The sequence below is a fragment of the Euleptes europaea genome, chromosome 18 (genome assembly GCF_029931775.1).
Source record: "Euleptes europaea isolate rEulEur1 chromosome 18, rEulEur1.hap1, whole genome shotgun sequence".
NCBI classification, from domain to species: Eukaryota; Metazoa; Chordata; class Lepidosauria; order Squamata; family Sphaerodactylidae; genus Euleptes; species Euleptes europaea.
The window spans coordinates 20,862,350-20,881,234 of record NC_079329.1 but is presented as its reverse complement, the minus strand read 5'-3'; the positions used below and the strand labels follow the sequence as shown (position 1 = coordinate 20,881,234).

At 48.9% G+C, this 18,885-nt stretch overlaps 1 protein-coding gene across 1 annotated transcript in view; it reads right to left on the bottom strand.

Moving 5' to 3' along the window:
• Nucleotides 1-10,476: 10,476 nt before the first annotated feature.
• SHANK1 (SH3 and multiple ankyrin repeat domains 1) overlaps nt 10,477-18,885 on the bottom strand; it is a 120,007-nt gene continuing 111,598 nt past the window's right edge. Inside the window, exon 24 of the mRNA XM_056863875.1 lies at nt 10,477-11,107. Coding sequence (XP_056719853.1) covers nt 10,540-11,107 — 568 coding nt within the window. The 3' untranslated portion in view covers nt 10,477-10,539. The remainder of the gene's footprint in view (nt 11,108-18,885) is intronic.

Genomic DNA, 18,885 nt, shown 5'->3' with positions numbered 1-18,885 from the left:
AGGCAAGAGGAGTCAATGCTGCGGTTCTCGATTCTTCCTGGACCAGCCTCCACCCCCACCCCCCCGGCTCACGCTGGGTGACTGACGTACTGCACTACTCTCCCAACCCATTAGACGTCTCCTTAACCCTCTCTCGGAGAGCACAGGAGTCCTGCCTCCCTCTCTACCCCCCCATCAACCCACTAGACCAAAATATCTAGCATCATAGAATCATAAAGCTGGAAGGGACCACCAGGGTCATCTGCCTGCCTCATGATCTGCCTAAGGGCATAGAATCAGCATTGCTGAGAGATGGCCATCTAGCCTCTTCTTAAAAACCTCCAGGGAAGGAGAGCTTACCACCTCCCGAGGAAGCCTGTTCCACCGAGGAACTGCTCTACCTATTAGAAAATTCTTCCTAATGTCTAGACTGAAACTCTTTTGATTTAATTTCAACCTGTTGGTTCTGGTCCGACCTTCTGGGGCAACAGAAAACAACTCGGCACCCTCCTCTACATGACAGCCCTTCAAGTACTTGAAGAAAAGTCCTTGGCCAACTCCTAGATCTTCTTGATTTGATTGACAACCGCTTGACGTTGACGTTCTAGAACGCCTCTGGTCTGGCCCACAGATGTCTTAGATTCCACCCTCAGTGCCAAAACTTCAGATTCTTAATGACAGCAGCAACGTCCCCCCCCCCCATATTTCACCTAACAAGCTTGAAGCGGCCTTCTACTGAATCAGATCCTTGGTCCATCTAAGTCAGCATTGTCTACTCAGACTGGTGGCAGCTTTCCAGGGTCTTAGGCAGAGGTCTTACCCATCGCCTACTGCCGGAAACTTTGACTGGAGTTGCCGAGGATTGAACCTGGGACCTCTTGCCTGCCAAGCACATGCTCTGCCAGTGAGCCACAGCCCCACCCTCCTGCTAGGAATCTCAGGAAATGTGCCCTTGGCTTCCTAGGGTTTCTAACCCCATTCCTGTTGTCCACTATTCCTTACCTCTCCCAGTGCTGGGACAGGGACGGGCAAGCTCTCTCCCCTTAACTCTAACCTTAACCCTGCAAGGGAAATCTGTTAAGAGCGATGTCAGTAGAGACTGAGCACTCTGCCGAAGGTGTAGCCACATAGAGGGGCTTGATGCACTGATCTCTTCCCCTGTTGCACAATCCAGAAAACAATTCTGTGAGGTACCAGGACTAATGGCTTTGAGAAATTTTAATATGGTGCACAGTAAAGGTAAAAACATAAGGCCTATATCATAGGCGAGTCATTCAGTCAATAAATACCTATAGAATCATAGAGTTGGGACCACCAGGGTCATCTAGTCCAACCCCCTGCACAATGCAGGAAATTCACAACTACCTCCCCCCACACCCCCAGTGACCCATACTCCATGCCCAGAAGATGGCCAGGATGCCCTCCCTCTCATCATCTGCCTAAGGTCATAGAATCAGCATTGCTGACAGATGGCCATCTAGCCTCTTCTTAAAAACCTCCAGGGAGCTTACCACCTCCTGAGGAAGCCTGTTCCACTGAGGAACCACTCTAACTGTTAGAAAATGCTTTCTAATGTCTAGACGGAAACTCTTTTGATATAATTTAAACCTGTTGGTTCTGGTCCGACCTTCTGGGGCAACAGAAAACAACTCGGCACCCTCCTCTATATGACAGCCCTTCAAGTACTTGAAGATGGTGATCATATCCTCTCAGAAATTTTAGATGGCCAAGATGCCCTCCCTCTCATCATCTGCCTAAGGTCATAGAATCAGCATTGCTGACAGATGGCCATCTAGCCTCTGCTTAAAAACCTCCAGGGAAGGAGCACTTACCACCTCCAGAGGAAGCCTGTTCCACTGAGGAACTGCTCTAATTGTTAGAAAATTATTCCTAATGTCTAGACGGAAACTCTTTTGATTTAATTTCAACCTGTTGGTTCTGGACTCATACACATTTGATGTAAAATCGTACAATGACCAAAGCAGGACCAAACGCGTTTCAGCCTCAAAAAGGCCTTCTTCAGTGGTCAAATTAGAATTGTAGTCTGGTATACATCCTAACAATATAATATCATAATGCATGGTAGACTACAATTCTATGTCTGACCACCGAGGAAGGCCTTTTTGAGGCCGAAACGTGTTTGGTCCTGCTTTGGTCATTGTATGATTTTACATCAAATGTGTATGAGCTTCATGTTTTTATTGACTGTGAATGACTCACCTATGATATAGGCCTTATGTTTTTAACTTTACTGTGCACCATATTAAAATTTATATATTTGTAATTTTAGTATTTTCTAGCTCAACCTTTTTGGTTTGGATTCAACATTTTGGTTGAGTTTAATTTGTCCCCCCCTTTATTGTTGTTTGAGAAACAAGCCCCACCAACCAACCGCTCCCCTTTCCTGCTCGTCGAAACTATTCCAAGTCCTCTCTGCAAATCCCACAAATTCGCCAGCCCTCCTTCGGTGATCCTAAGGCATCTGTCTGGCAACTTCCTTCCAAAGCACCAGTCCTTCTACTCAAGAACCCAGGAGATCGGGCATTTTCTCCACACCTCCATAACCCCTGGCTCTCCTACCCCGCCCCCTAAGAAGTCCTTCCCCTCTCTCCCCAACCTCACAACGCTAACCTTACATCTTTCCCCAGAATAGGAACACGGATTCATGAGGCTGCCCGAACGAAGAGCAGAGAACAGCAGCACAGGCCCCGGCCTGTAATGGAGAGGAGAGCGTGTTTTCCCACCTCCCGGCAACATCGTCATTTTGGAAGACATTCTAAAGTTTTTTTGTTTCATTTCGCTCCCTCGTCGGGGGGTCTAGGAACGGGAGGGGCCGGCGTGGCCAGTCCGAGGAGACGAGACAAAAGCCCTTTTTTTTTGTTTCTTTAAAAAGACGGCTGCTCAACCCGCAGCGCTCAGGCGCCACGTCGGCAGCGCGTGTCATCACCACACAGTGAGGTGGGAGGGGAACGCCACGCGGCACTGCGGTGTGGCGTCGGTGGCTGTCAGGACACAGGGGGGGGGCAGGCGACAGCCACGGGTCCGAAACTGGGGCCTGGGGAGGGAGGCCACGCGGTACTGAGTTGTGGCTTCGGAGGCACAGTGGGAATAGCCACGTGGCACGTCGGGATGTGGCGACGACAGAAGAGGGGCACCACGGGAGAAGGGAGGGCAGGGGGGATTACGTGGCAAAGAGGCATCCTGAGAGGGAGGCACAAAAAGCCACGTGGCACACAGCCATGGCACTGGAAGGGTTAACCCAGCCATGCAAAGAGGGCATGGACGCACAGCTCTGTTCAAAAAGGTCGGGAGCCCTCCAGTTGGACAGTGCCTGCGGCACAGGTACTGCCCAATCACCCCTTGACGTTTATGGAATCTTTTACACTTTGCCCAGGCTCTTGCACCCAAACGGCTCGCTGGCTGCTTCATTCAGTAAGACCCACTTGTAAACCTACTCTTATGTTTTGGGACCCAATGGGCTTCTGGGTGATGGAAATAGTTTCCCCTTTTGACACTCCCTGTCACTGGGGAAAGGAAGGGGGGTGAGAGAGGCTTCTCTCCTAGCTTAGGAGTTTGAGCCTCATGACCCACATGGGAGTTGCAAACCGCTTTTGGTTCACCAACCACAGTTGGGGTATCACAAGCAACCCCTCCTATCACCCCCTCACCTGCCTCTATCCCTCGGCGGTTGCTGCCATCTCCCTACACTCCTCAAGTCCTCCGGGTTCAGATCCTGCACCCTCGAGGTCACAAACAGCCGCGTCTTTGGCCTACCTGGGACTCTCGTATTCTGAAGTTGGGAGAAGGGCAGCAGGAATGATTGCTGAGAAAAAGGTGTGCACAGGGGCTCCCCCTTGTGGCTGTGACCTCCCGCGGTCTCGACTGCATCTTGCGAGAAACGTCGCTCCCCCACCCCCGATAGCGAAGGGCTAGAGATCCCCTTGGTTTGAATAAAAGCAAAGTCAAAACTTCTTAAGGTTCTGTGAAATATCCTGGCTGCCCGCGTAAACTTTATTTGCCTGGGGCCTACCACCAGTTTTTTTTAAAAGTTAATTAATTAATATTATTTTTTTTGCATGCCTGGGTTAATCTTGTGGTCATGAAGGGAAAGGGTACATTGCTGGCCTTGACAAGTGTCAGATTTGCAAGGTAACCCGATGGGGAGCGTGGGCACATGGGCGACGGGAGCCACGTGGTACGGGAAACGTGGCGTGGCTCAGAGAAGCAGCGTGCTGCGCCCCCATGGTCATGGGAAGGAAAAGGGCTGAGCTGTATGGCACAGAACTACGGTTTAGGGGGAGCGCGGCTGGCTGTGTGGCACAGCCGTGGGGGGTGGGTGGGTTGGCGGTGGCTAGCTGTAAATCTAAGAGTCACAGCACAGGTGAACTGGTGGTCGGGGGGCCAGCCACGAGGCCTACAGTCGGAGGATGAGCCCCCCGGCCTACTTCCCCACAGCTCATAGATCCCTGACGTAGAGATTCGGAGAGGGAAGGGGGTCAGGAACGCTCCCCCTTTCCACTCCCCTTGGACGGAGCATCACGCCGAGGACCCCCGACAACAAGCAGCAGGGAGAAGCCCTCCCCTCCCTGGGTAAAGCAGTCTGCGAACCGGGCCCTGGCGTCCAAATGGCTGCGACGGGGAGGGCACATTGACAGAGCGTTCCCATTTGATGCTGAGCTCTTTTTGTTTCTTTGGCAGCTGAGCACTGGGGGGGAGGGACAAGGGAAGCTCCATCCACAGCACAGGTATGGTCAGTACCCCAAGAACCCTCCCCCCACAGGATCAGGGCCAGCAGGGGCGCACGACAACGCTGGCGGCAGGAGAGACCCAGAGTGAGGGGAGCACCTATCCGCGGCTTGCTCTTCCGCGCTCCCACCCCTCTCGGCACGAGCCAAGGTTTTGGGGGGCCGGATCGTCCGTTTGCCACCATCTCTACCCAGCAGAAGAACCTAAAAGAAGCTCCCCAAATTTGCAAAAGAAAGGCTCTTTTGCCCGCTCCCAAGGGACAGAGATAAGGGCTGAGCGTGTATATACCTGTTGACGCATGGAGGCCGTGAGCTTCTAAAATGAGGATAAATGAAGCTTGTTGTGAAACCTGAGCATGGAAAGGAGGTGCTAGCATGGATCAGCAAGCATGTATGCGTGGACCACGCTATAAGTGCGAGAAGCCATAAATGCGAGGAGCATGCCCCGGGGCTGTGTGTACTCTGTGGCGGAATTGAGGGCCGTTTGATCCTCAGAGGCCTGACCGGCAATGCGATTCTGTCTCTTCCACAAGGAGCTGGGGCGACCCAAACTATCTGGCTCTGCCTCTAAGGGAATACCACCAGCTACTTTCCTGCACCACGTGTTATCGCAGAGACAGAAAAACACTCAAACGACATGCCGCTGTTAATCCCGCTTGGCATTTTTGGACTTAAAACGGATTGCTTAACTTTCAACACAAAGCCTAGAGGTTTTTCACCAGAGACGGCGAGAGGTAGACACCCACACCTGCGCTAATGGAGAATAATGACCAACAGCAGCTGACCGGCTCAGGCTGTGCACCACTCGAATCTTTCTCCCTGTGGCGTGAAAATGCAGGCTTGCAAATAGCTACTTGCCTGGTTGCCCGTGGAAACTATGAATCACTTTTGGCTGTCCAAGTAAGAGCACCTCTGCAAACGTAAAATGTTCCGAGTCTTCTTTCAGGGCTAATCAAACAGAAGTCCAGCAGTACCTTTAAAGACCGCCAACATTTGTTTCTGTGCAACCTTTCATGCATCACGGCTAGCTTCGCCTGAGGCCCAAAGGAGATGCTGGACTTCTGTTTGGTTTCGCTGCTGCAGCCGAACTCAGCCACCCAATCTTTTAGGCTGCAGTTGCACATGTATCTTCGGTGGGGGGGGGGGACAAGACTTTTTTTTGTAAGTTGATCCCTTTCCAGGAAGGCTAAGAGTGCCCGACCCTGCTCGGCCCAGAATTTTAGAGTGTGGCTAAGCAAACTTTCCGGTGCCCTGCCGTTTGCATTCCACTTGATACACCCAACATGAACACCATTGTCTTTGCAAGGTCGCCCCTGGAAGCCTAGTCAAAAAGGGATCTTCAGAAACACACAAGGTTGGATCCCATCTAAAAGTCCTGTGCGCAGAAGGGCTTTTGTGCATGGAAGCATGACTCCCCTACACCCCATAACCCAAAATTTTGCTCCTGGGGAACAAGAGATCCCACGTGAGGGGGGCAGTTGGAAGGCTGCCACGTGAGGGGGGGATCAGAAAAATCCTTGCATGCGTGGTCCTTTTTGATGGGATCCAACCCTGACTCCCACTCCTGCTTTTAACACCTTTATTTAGTCTGATTATAAGACAGGGGAGGGGATTCTGCTCATTGACTTTCTCTTTGTTGGCCCTGTGTACCGGATACTCCACTGAGGAGAGCCCCTTTTTTTGCATTTATATATTGATTTATTCTGATTTCGACGATTATTTAGGGGGCTGTTTTATTATTTTACTATTTTTGTTATTATACTAATGGTTTTAATGTATTTATTGAATTTCATGCGTTTTGGTTTTATTGTGAGCTGCTCTGAGCCCAGCTTTGCCGGGGAGAGCGGGTTATAAGAATGATAAATAAATAAATAAATAAAATAAAACAATCCTTGAAACTTGGCTTTGGTGGACTGACTAAGTGGGCTAAGCTACTTTACCTTGAAAGAACAAAGCAGCCGTGCTAATGAAAGGTTACTAGAGAGCGAATAAGTGATTCAGCTACTGCAAATCAGCCCTGGACTCATCTGAAGAGCGCTCGCCTGTTCCCACCAACCTCCACCACCTGCAAATAGCTCACCAAATGAAGAATCAGGGTTGTCATCTCTGGAGCCACCTGCAATGTCAAATCCTGAGGAAAGGCCATTGCAGAAGTAGAGATGGTCCATATGGATGACCAAGGAGGGGCCTCAGGCATTTTCCAACAATAGGCAAAATGGCAGCATTGGGGGGCAGGGAGTGAGCCATTTTCTGCTTCATCTCAAGGACCCAGGAGTACCAATAGGGTTGCCAGCCTCCAGGTACCAGCTGGAGATCTCCCGCTATTACAACTGATCTCCAGCCGACAGAGATCAGTTTACCTGGAGACAATGGCTGCTCTGGCCATTGGACTCTAAGGCATTGAAGTCCTTCCCCTCCCCAAACCCCACCCTTCTCAGGCTTTGCCCCAAAAACTTCTCGCCGGTGGCAAAGAGGGACCTGGCAACCCTAAGTACCACTATGTTCAGAATATAGACGTATCATGCTATTTCTTTTCACAATCTGTGCTATGTCCTAGATCTAACAGGCATTTCCCCATGAAGCACAGGATGTCTACTTGTGCTCTTTTCTCAACACAATATTTGGGACCATTTCCAAAACTTAAGATGGGTGCAAATGATCAAATGCCAGAGTGATGTAGTGGTTAAGAGCATGTAGTGTTTAAGAGAGGTGATGTAGTGGACTCTAATTTGGAGAACCGGGTTCGATTCCCCACTCCTCCGCATGAAGCCCACTGGTGGACCCTGGGCCAGTCACAGTTCTCTCCGCCCTCTCTCAGCCCCACCCACCTCACAAGGTGTCTGTGGTGGGGAGAGGAAGGGAAGGCGATTGTCAGCCGGTTTGAGACTCCTCAAAGAGAAAACTGGGGTATAAAAACCAACTCTTCTTCTTTTTCTGGCTTTCTCTCTGGGCCTAACCTACTCCCGAGTCCTCGAGATGAAACAGCAGTAGAAGATCACTGAGCAAGGCTCTCTCTCCCTCTCTTCCTGAGTTGTAGAGCTGTGAAGCTCCCACAAAGCATATTGCTGGAAAATGCAGTATCTGTTCCAACAGGAGCTGCCGCTGACTAAAACTATGCTCACACAGTGGAGTGGGGAGTTAAGATTGCAGGGAGGCTGCAGTCACATTTATAATGTTCTCCTGTGTGGTATCTTGTCTCCCCCTGAACACCATTAAGCATGGATCTAACCTAGTCCCTTGTATGCTGGGCTAGTTTCCCATCTACAGGTCATTATCGATGCAGGAGAAGGGCCGTGGAGCATCTGCTGGGCACGCAGAAGGTCCCAGGTTCAATCCCCGGCATCTCCAGTTAAAGGGACTAGGCAGGTAGGTGATGTGAAAGACCTCCACCTGAGACCCTGGAGAGCCGCTGCCGGTCTGAGTGGACGAGACTGATTTTGGTGGACCGAGGGTCTGGTTCAGCATAAGGCAGCTTCGTGTGTTCAGCTCTGAAAACAGTAACCTCCCATCTACAGTTGGAAGTGGTACAGTTTGTTCCACCATTTCGTTCTGAACTGCGGTCCTAAGCAGAGTTACACTCTTTCTTACACTGTTAACTTCCATGGACCCAGAGGGGCGCAACTCTGCTTAGGAACGAGCAGCAGGCCTATCGGGGTCCGTGACTAAAGCGATTTCCTATGCAAGATTTTCTGCTTTGGGAAGCCAGCTGCCGCTCCACCATACGGGCCCCACTGCTTGCCTCTGGGTCACGCTGGAGCTTGCGTGCGAATAGAAACTACAGCAAGCAATGGTCCCTTGAGCCATTGTCTGGCATGAGCTGCCACTCAGGTCTACCTCCCGATTCTTTTTCTGGTAGGCCCCGGAAATTGCTGGGCCGAATGGGGCAAAATAAAGTCAAGTGGGGTATAGCCAATTTGTTCCCTGAGCCATCACCTGATAGCTCCAGCAGCATGTCTTATGCTTCCCCATGATCTGATTTCCATGCAGCTGAAATTGCTGGGGCAGGTTGATAATGTGGGTACCACTCGTGCTTCTAGAAGAAGAGTTGGTTTTTATATGCTGACTTTCTCAGGCACTTAAGAGAGAATCAAATTGGCTTACAATCACCTTCCCTTCCCCTCCCCACAACAGACACCTGTGAGGTAAGTGGGGCTGAGAGTGTGTGACTAGCCCAAGGTCACCCAGCAGGCTTCATGTGTAGGAGTGGGGAAACAAATCCAGTTCACCAGATTAGCCTCAGCCACCCATGTGAAGGAGAGGGGAATCAAGCCCGGTTCTCCAAATCAGACTCCATGGCTCCAAACCACTTCTCTCAACCACTACACCATGCTGGCTCTATTGTGTACCTTTGCTGTAGCAGTGAATAGCAACCTTGCGGCTGAGGCAATGCCCATGCGTTTCTGGCCTTTTAATGCCACAGATGTGGGATCCAGCCATGTGATTGGGGGTCATGCCACAGCTCCTGTAACAGAGCCTTACATTGGCAGAGCAATCTGTGAACTGTCTGTGGGATGAATCAGCTGGAGAAGTCCTCTGCCACTTGAGCCAGGATTTGCCATTAACATCCTGTCCTAACACAGTCATGTGAATCAGGTGCACCTTTGAGGAGTGGAAATAGGAAGCTAGTGCGCAACATGACAGCTGCAGGTGGTACCCAGCTGACATAACAGAGCAAGCCATTAATTGGCTCAGGTCCATAGACCATTGCCCTATAGAGCAATCCAGCACCTTCAAATATCTAGGGGTAACGTTCAATGAAACTTTAACCTGGAGGGCTCATTTGGCAATTACTAGAGCCACAGTCTTAAGATCCATAGGGGCTATTCCGAAATTTTATTATACAAAAGGAGGAGTTTTGATTGACCCAGTTCTGAAACTTTATCAAAGTAAGGTGGTTCCCTAACCTTTGTATGGTGTAGAGGTTGGGGTTGGAAGGATAGCCTGGCCACAAAGCTGGAAACGATCCAAAACCACTTCTTGAGGAGAATTCTAGCCTTACTCAGAGGCACCCCTGATGCGAGCAGAATTCGGTTTGCCTACTGAAAATCTTCGCTTTAATTTCTAAAAACGGACTGCAAGTTTCTAGCCCCTTTGACTGCGAAAAGCTCGGAAGCTTTTCGGGAACGAAATCTCTACAGCCAGGCCGAAATTTATGCAGGTAAACCGAATTCAGCTTTGCTTGGGTTTTGTTGTGGTTGTTTAAAATGCAGAGTACTTAACAACCCTGGGTAATTGCGAATATGCACAGGGCAAGCTGTTACTGCGGCTGGATGAGTTTTAACGCGCAAGCACGCCTGAACGGCAAAGTGTGAAATGATGGCCACGAAGCGACGTGGTGGGGCGGGTGTAAGCTGCCGTACAGTTTGAAGGGGGGAGGGGAGGACTGACACCGGTGATACAAGCAGCGGGAGTGTGGAAACAAGCTGTTAAGCTGATGGGAGAATGGATTCTATCGAGAGTGCCTGGGAAATGACGCTATGCACACAGGTCCGTACGCTGTGCCGGGGGCCAGCTACGGGATGAGCAAAACCAGCAAACTGCTACATGGCGACGCGAGACGAAAGTGCGCAGAAGTGAGGGCGCGCAGGCAGGCTTTGGTGAGCTTCTCAAAGCATCTTTCTGCCAAGCAGGGGGTGGGGGGATCCTTACCCTGCCCTACCTCACCCTCACCCACAGGGTCTCTCCTTACGGCTTCCCCCGTGCCCAGCCCCGCAGCCGCATCCCCCTCCACCTCGTTATTTCTGTTCTCCCCGGCGGTGGAGGTCCATTGTACATTCAGGCGAGAGGCTCCCCCAGGGCAGGGCCATTTCCCCCATCACCTCTCCAGAAAGAACTTGAGGGCTCGGGCGATGTTCATGCGGTGCCCCACTCGCGTCACGCCCAGGTCAATGAAATCCTCCTTGGTGAGGGACGGCAGGTGGGAGCCGTCAATTTCGTTGTCCAGGAACCGATCCCGGTGCTCCCCCAGCTTCAGGTACTCCAGCCAGTCGGCCACATCGTACTTGGTCCAGAAAGGCAGAGGCTTGGAGCCAAACGGCTTGTCCGTGGCGGGGGGCAGGAAGTGGGTCGGAGACAGGGAGCGGCTGCCCGAGGGGAAGCCAGGGAAAGGGTGCTCGCCGCTGGAGGTGGGCGAGCCACGGAGATCAAAGACGCCGGTGTATATGGGCACCGAAGGCAGGATGGGAAGGGAGGACGGCCGGGGAGCAGGGCTAATCTTGTGCTCACTGGGCAGGGCGGCCGGACTCGGGGCACGCCGCAGGGCTGGGCGGATGTCAAAATCCACACTTTTGGGGTGCTTGCCCTGGGGGGACTTAGGCCAGTTGTGGAAAAGGCTGCTTACAGGCTTGGAGGAGATCAGTGATGGGGACGTCTCATCGGGGAGCCTGTAGGGAAAGAGATAAGGAACAAGAGAGCATTAGAACCCACAATATTCCCTGCTGGAAAGGTCTGGAGATGGAGTAATCCTGCACGCTACCTTAAGCCAACATTTCCTTTCTCCTACAACACAGCCAAGTATGATTATGGTTAAGAAAAAAGTACAGGATGCCAAGCATATAATAAACTCACCACAATTATATTACTTACACTATATAAACCCAAAACTTGCATACATTACACATATGATAGAGTGAAAACTCAGCAAAACATGGGATAGTTATCGAATGTACAGTCCATATATAGTCCAAAGAAGAGTCTTCCAAAGCAAAGTGTAGCTTGGATGTTCAAAACAACTATGGTTATTTCCAATTTGAGACGACCTCCATATACAATGGTAAATATCCAACCACCACAAGTCCACTGCACAGATGGTGATCTAGAAACAATTGCTCTCTTAGAGCTCTCTCAGCCCCACCTACCTCACAGGATGTCTGTTGTGGGAAAGGGAAGGGAAGGTGATTGTAAGTCAGTTTGATTCTGCCTTAAGTGGTAGAGAAAGTCAGCATATAAAAACCAACTCTTCTTATTATTATTTACACCCATCACAGCGAGTCCTATCCTCTGCTTCCAACAGGAACTCCTTGTTTTAAAACAGTTTATTTTAAGGTGCCTGAGTCCTCATGCCTCAAGCTTGACCAGAGGGTGGTTCGAAAGGGTGAAGGATGGGGGATACTCTGGGCTCTTGTTGGTTCGAATCCCAAACCAGAGTGGTGGCAGGTAGTTAAAAGACCTTGCCTGCTCCAGAGCTGAAGGGGACAGTAGGATGTGTGTGGGGCTAGAGGGCTTCTGGGAAGGGTTGCCCATCTTAGGCTCCTTGCACCCGTGACAAGTGATCCCATGTGACCCCTCGCACCTGTGGCAGGGGGCAAGAACACCCATGTAGGCTTGGCGGATTTCATCCCCGGTCTTCCCTATCTTTGTCCAACACTTAAACACTACACTGCTATACTGGCTTTTCCTGCAAGTGCTAACAAACTGCTTCTCATAGAAGGTGCCATGTAAATTGTGGGTAAATTTGTAATTTCTACAGCTCCTAAAGGTAAAGGTGCAAGCACCGGGTCATTCCTGGCCCATGGGGTGACATCACATCCCCATGTTTACTAGGCAGACTATGTTTATGGGGTGGTTTGCCAGTGCCTTCTCCAGTCATCTACACTTTACCCCCAGCAAGCTGGGTACTCATTCTACTGACCTCAGCAGGTCGGAAGGCTGAGTCAACCTAGAATCACCCTGAAACTGACTTCCGTCGGGATCTAACTCAGGTCATGAGCAGAGGTTTTGACTGCAGTGCTGCAGCTTACCTCTCTGCGCCACGGGGTGGCCTCCTTTAATTGTACTTAGAAAATGGTCAGAGCTCTCCAAGGTGCTGATTCTGTTGGCAAAGACCCATTTGGTCAGTTTCACCTCCGTGGCTGAACTACCTGGGGAACTGCATCTGGTTGGAGCAGCTCCCACGCAGCAAAGCATGTTGCGTGAGGACAGCCTTGTATTTCCCAAGGTTGGGATTCCATTCAGAAACGTCTTGCTAGTTCCCATGATGATCCTGAGCTTTGCCTCAGAGAAGAAACAAGAGACGCTGGGTCAAAACAAGGCCTTGCAAACAGGGCACCGACCCGGGGGCTTTCCTTTGATTGACCCCCAGCACCTTCTACTGAGATAGCCTGCTATGGAACAGGGATGTTTTAAGTGTCTTGGCTCACAGCCAACAGTCCCCTTTGTCCTCCAAGAATTGGTCTAAAAAAGACACAGAAGATGGCTATTGTCACTACATGTGGTAGCAAATTCGACAAACTGCATACAATGTGGGACATTCTTCCCACACTGTGTTGCCTGGTGGCTAGTACTTTTAAATTTTAAGAGCCAGGCAAAAATATTTCACTTTTTGTTCGTACTGATGTATTTTGGGATCAAAATACTGTTGTTTTTTGCAAGACTTTTTTTTTTTTTAACCACGGAGACTGTTGTCAACTCCCCATGGAATTGGCTGTTTGTATTTGTTTCAGGCTATTCTTTTAGCCTGCTTTTTCTTTATATTCCCCCCCCCCCCAATGTTGTTGTCAACCGTTTTGGGCATATTTTATGGAGAAGCGGGGGACAAATGGACTAAATCAACCAAGATGTACTGTGTGAAATTGTTCTGTTCACTGTAGGGCCTGAAATGAGTACTACCAACTTCCTTAGATATTCCTCAACTCTAGTGGTAACAGAGGGAGAAAAAGCTTCCTTGACTCTTTCCTCCATCCATTTCTTCTTTTGTAAGACTTTGTCACACACACACACACACCATTTAATTACCTTTCTTATGTAACGAAAAAGCCCAAATCGTTTCAACTTTTCATCACTGAAATGTGACCAACTTTCTGCATTTTGTTCAGTTCTCCAACCTGCCTTTTTTAAGTGGGTGGTTGTTCGCAGCATCCTAAGGGTGGCCGTGATACAGATTTATGTAGCCTTATTCTTGATTTTATTAAACTTGTATTTTGTATTCTTACTATTCAAAATTGCCAATGTAGAAACAAGGCTGGTCTGGAGAGTGGGATATTAGCCTTACACAAGAGCACATTTATTTTTAAAAGTTTTCTCCCACAAAATTAAACATTTCTCCTTGAATTTTTGATGACAGAAATTACACTGAAATGGTCAGAAGAACAACAGAACTAGGATGTATTCAGGTCGCACATAACTGATATGAAACCAACATGTACATGATCCCACGCATACCTCCATCCTTCTCTCCTGCATGGATCTTTTTGCTAATAACTAACCCATTACCTACGACATTCAAACTTAGGTGAATGAGTCAAACTGAGTTAGAATCCCACACAAAACCTAGATGGAAGTCTCACAGCATCCCGATTGGCATGTGTGAGAAGGGAAGGCATTCTAGTTCACTTGCGCACCCGTGTCTGTATGTAGCCAAACGGGACTGGCAGCTGTTGGACCCGTCTGCAAACTCATCTCATGGAGACACCAGCAGGATATAACACAGTGGAATTATCAAAACCAGTACAACCAAGAGAGGGATGCATTTTTAAAAGCATATTTTTCAGAGCTGGAAGCCTTGTTTTGAATTTTGGGGGGAAACAGAGCTGCACATGACATTAGATCCATTCAACCATGCCTCATTTTTGTAACTAAATAGAAAAAAATTGAATTGTACCCATGGGATTAATTTGGAGATTGTTAAGGTCACAAGTTTGTTAAGGTCACAAGTTTGTTTATTTGCTTTATTTATGTCTCGCCCTTCTCCCCTATGGGGACTCAAAGCAGTTTTTTCTCCTCTGTTCTAATGTCTTTGCGATACTGTTGTTACCGTTTTGTTGTGATGTTTACTCATTTTATTTCTTCATAATAAATATGAGTTGGAAAATAAAAGGAGAAAAAAGTGACAAATATTGTGAGATGTTCTAAGTTGTAACTTTTTTTCTTTTGGGAATTTTTTTTTAAAGAACTGAGCTGTTTGGACGAAGGAGATCTACCAGGTGGCCTCTGGGGAAAAAAAAGACAGGTTACAGGTAACAGATTCCTGCCTTCCCCTTTCTGCTCCAACCAACGCATGAAGGTTTCTTCTCACTTGCCTAAGTTCAGGTGTTTCCCACTCCCACTCCAGAGGACCTGCTTCTAGCTTGCTGTCATCTGTTCCTCCATCTCAGAGAGCCCAGGAGTTATCATTCTTCTTGATAAAACCCACTAATCCTGAGGCTGCAATCCAAAACACACTCACCCTATTGAATGAAATGGGACATTGCGTAGACCTGCCTAGAATCGGTCCGTGTTATCTTGTTTTCTCTTTTCACACACACAGCTCCCTCTCTTCCCCAAACAATGTACTAGACCATGGGTTCTCAACAAGAGGGGAATTCCCCTCCGGGGAAAATTGGGACCACTATTCAGCAAAGTGCAATGTTCTGTAGACTAGGGATAATCTGGAAAATTGTAGTTTTTTTTAATTTAATGTGCAACATTCAATATCTTGGGAAGGGGGGGAATTATATTCTGAACAATGGTGAAAGGGGGCGATGGAGCAAAAACCGGTTGAGAACCCCTGTACTAGACCATACCCTCCATTCACTTTCCCAAAAATTACTGGAGACCCAGCCAAACTCACTGCCCAAACACAAATCGCTTTGATTACACGGGGCTGGTCATGGACGTCCCAGCCTCTTCTTGCCCAATCCCACTGAATCTGGAGGAGCAGCAGCCATTTCTCCTGGTGGCACAGATGGAGCTACAGATGAATGACGGAATGGAGCAAATAAAAGTCAGCAATGGGGCTGTGTTGAATGGAGGGGGCCGTGAACCCACACTGCAGACACCTGCCTGCCAGCACGGGTATCATTGTAGGATCATGGACACATGCAATGTCTACGGCTCAAGGAGCCTGCCCCGGCCTGCTCTGGGGGTGCAGGATGCCAAGATGCAGCAACCACAGCAAGGAAAAGACAAACATGGCCGTGGTACAGACAGAAGGGTGTGTTGCGTGTAGGACTTTGTAAGGTTGATAAATAGCAGGGGAGCAGACGACTCGATCCCAGACTTTCTCAATCCAGCAGACCGCACGCTGCTCCTTTCCCAGGGAGCCTCAAAGACACAGGTCCTCAGGGCGTCACCCATTTGGATCAGCGGTTTTTCAGGTTTTGCTCCGGGGAAATTGAAACCAATCGAGGATTTCTCAATGCAGAGAGCAATAATGGACACACTTCCCTCATAAGCAAATCAGTCAGTCATTAACTCTCCCCTGTAACAAGCAGCTTCAGGGAAATTCTGGAAGGTGTTTTAGAACTTATTATTCATTTCTGAGAGTTGCTGGCAAGTCCCCGAGACCCTCTCCAAGACCCTACAGAACCCTGCGCCAAACACGTACAGATGCATACCTTGGTGACAAGAGCATATAGCACAACTACCCAGGCAGACCAAATTCTTTTTACGCTGCCCTTCTTCTTGCCGACTGCTTGAATGAAACTACCCTTAAGGTGGCAAAATGTTGTTCACTGGCATGTCTAATAAGGTTGTAGAAGGTAGCCGAAAGGTAAAGGTCCCCTGTGCAAGCACCGAGTCATTCCTGACCCATGAGGTGACATCACATCCCGACGTTTACTAGGCAGACTTTGTTCACGGGGTGGTTTGCCAGTGCCTTCCCCAGTCATCTTCCCTTTACCCCCAGCAAGGTGAGTACTAATTTTGCCAACCTCAGAAGTATGGAAGGCTGAGTCAACCTTGAGCCGGGTACCTGAAACCGACTTCCGCTGGGATAGAACTCAGGTCGTGAGCAGAGCTTTTGATTGTAGTACTGCAACTTACCACTCTGCACTACGGGGCTCCTGAAAAGGTAGCCTAAGTATTATTATTGTTAAATTCTTAATTTAAATTTTAATGGGTAAATTCTTTGTGTATTTAAATGTATTTTTTGTTAATATCCAGTATAAATGTGTGTGTGTTTATGTCTCTAATGTTGGAGTAGCACTTAATAGCCATGTATTTAGATCAGGGAGTTATCATTTTATTGTAGTAATAATATTTGATAGCTTTAACATGTTTTTGGTATTACATCAGATTTTGCAGGTCTTTGACTGTAAATAAATTGAATTGAAAATTGAATTGACAAGAGCATATACCACAAGCAGATTCCGCCTTGGGTTTAGTCCCTGGTGTGCCAAGCCAAAAAGACCTCCGGTACAGAGCTCTGACGGAGACTTGGGTTATATTCTGATACGATTACAAAGCCTGTGCTGATCTGCTTTTGGGGGAAGGGACATAAGCTTGGTGGCAGGCCACAGACTTTGCACACAGAAGGCGCCAGGACGTCCCTGGCCTCTGCAGTTTAAAGGGACCCGGAAAGACATTTCTCTCCCCGAGACCTTGGAGAGCTGCTGCCAGACAAGGGCAGAAATTATTGAAACACATGGACAGAGGGACCAAACCAGCTTCACACACATGACCATTTGGTTCTCCAGCAGACAGATCTGCGCAGAAAAGATTCCCTGGCAAGGATCTGGAAGGCCACTGAACCAGATGGTCTTCCCTTTCTAAAGGAAGTGCTCGTTCTAAGTCCGATGTTTGGTTCTAATGCGGACCCACCCCACTGGTGACCTGCTAGAGCAAGTGCAGCCCCCACCTGGGCGAGGTGGCCCAACAAGTCCTGTCTTTGCCACCTGCCTAGAAACAGGGGGGCTTTCATGCCCCTTGTAGGACACAGTGCTGAGCTCTGTTTAGATTGGTGGGTCACAAGCCATGCATGTGTGTGTGTGTTAAGTGCCGTCAAGTCACTTCCAACTCATGGTGACCCTATGAATCAATGTCTTCCAAAACATCCTATCGTTAATAGCCTTGCTCAAGTCTTGCAAACTGAGGGCCGTGGCTTCTTTTAGAGAGTCAATTCATCTCATGTTGGGGCTTTCCTCTTTTCCTACCAGTGTGGTGTAGTGGTTAAGAGCAGTGGTTTGGAGCGGTGGACTTTAATCTGGAGAACCGGGCTTGATTCCCCACTTGTCCACATGAGTGGCGGACGCTAATCTGGTGAACCGGGTTGGTCTCCCCACTCCTACACCTGAAGCCAGCTGGGTGACCTTGGCCTAGTCACAGCTCTCTTAGAGCTCTCTCAGCCCCACCTACCTCACAGGGTTGGGGAAGGTGATTGTAAGCCAGTTTGATTCTCCCTTAAGTGGTAGAGGAAGTTGGCATATAAAAACCAACTCTTCTTCTTCTGCTAATGCCTTCCACTTTTCCTAGCATTATTGTCTTTTCCAGTGACTCTTGTCTTCTCATAACATGACCAAAGTATGATAGCCTCAGTTTATTCATTTTAGCTTCTAGGGACAGTCCAGGCTTGAACATGCCCTGCATCTGCTCTAAACAAAAAGACTATTTTGGTCACCAGCCATCTCAAATTGACATTGGCAATCAACAACGCACGGTTCCTCCTCTCCGACCACAAAGGCTTAGGGTCTCGAGATAAGCCTAACATAAGCAATATTCTGGCACAGGAAAAATCACTTTGAAAAAGGGTAACCCTTGCAAAAAGAGATCCATAAAAGCACTTCCTTGCTTGGCCTAGCACACAGTTCTCAAAAGTCACAGAATCATAGAGTTGGAAGGGACCACCAGGGCCATCTAGTCCAACCCCCTGCACAGTGCAGGAAATTCACAACTACCTCCCTCCAATGCCCCCAGGGACCCCTTCTCCATGCCCAGAAGATGGCCATGGTGCCCTCCCTTTCATCATCTGCTTAAGGTCATAGAATCAGCATTGCTGACAGATGGCCATCTAACCTCTTCTTAAAAACCTCCAGGGAAGGAGAGCTTACCTCCTCCCGAGGAAGCCTGTTCCACTGAGGAACCGCTCTGTTAGAAAATTCTTTCTAATGTCTAGATGGAAACTCTTTTGATTTAATTTCAAACCGTTGGTTCTGGTCCAACTTTCTGGGGCAACGGAAAACAACTCAGCACCATCCTCTAAAATGACAGCCCTTCAAGGACTCAACCTTCATATGGAACGATCTGAGTAGCTGACCATGAGACTCCCCTGCATCTCCTGCTGATTTTGCTGTTTGGACGAGGAAGCTGATTGCTGACTCCCCCTTTCCCATTCAGAACACATGGCCACGTGCCTTCCTCTTCCAGTTACGTTTGAGGACAGTGTTAAGGGCCAATGAAAAACCTCTAACTTTGTCCCTTGCACAAACCTCACTCTGCTAAGGGCACTTGAAGAAGAGTCGGTTTTTAT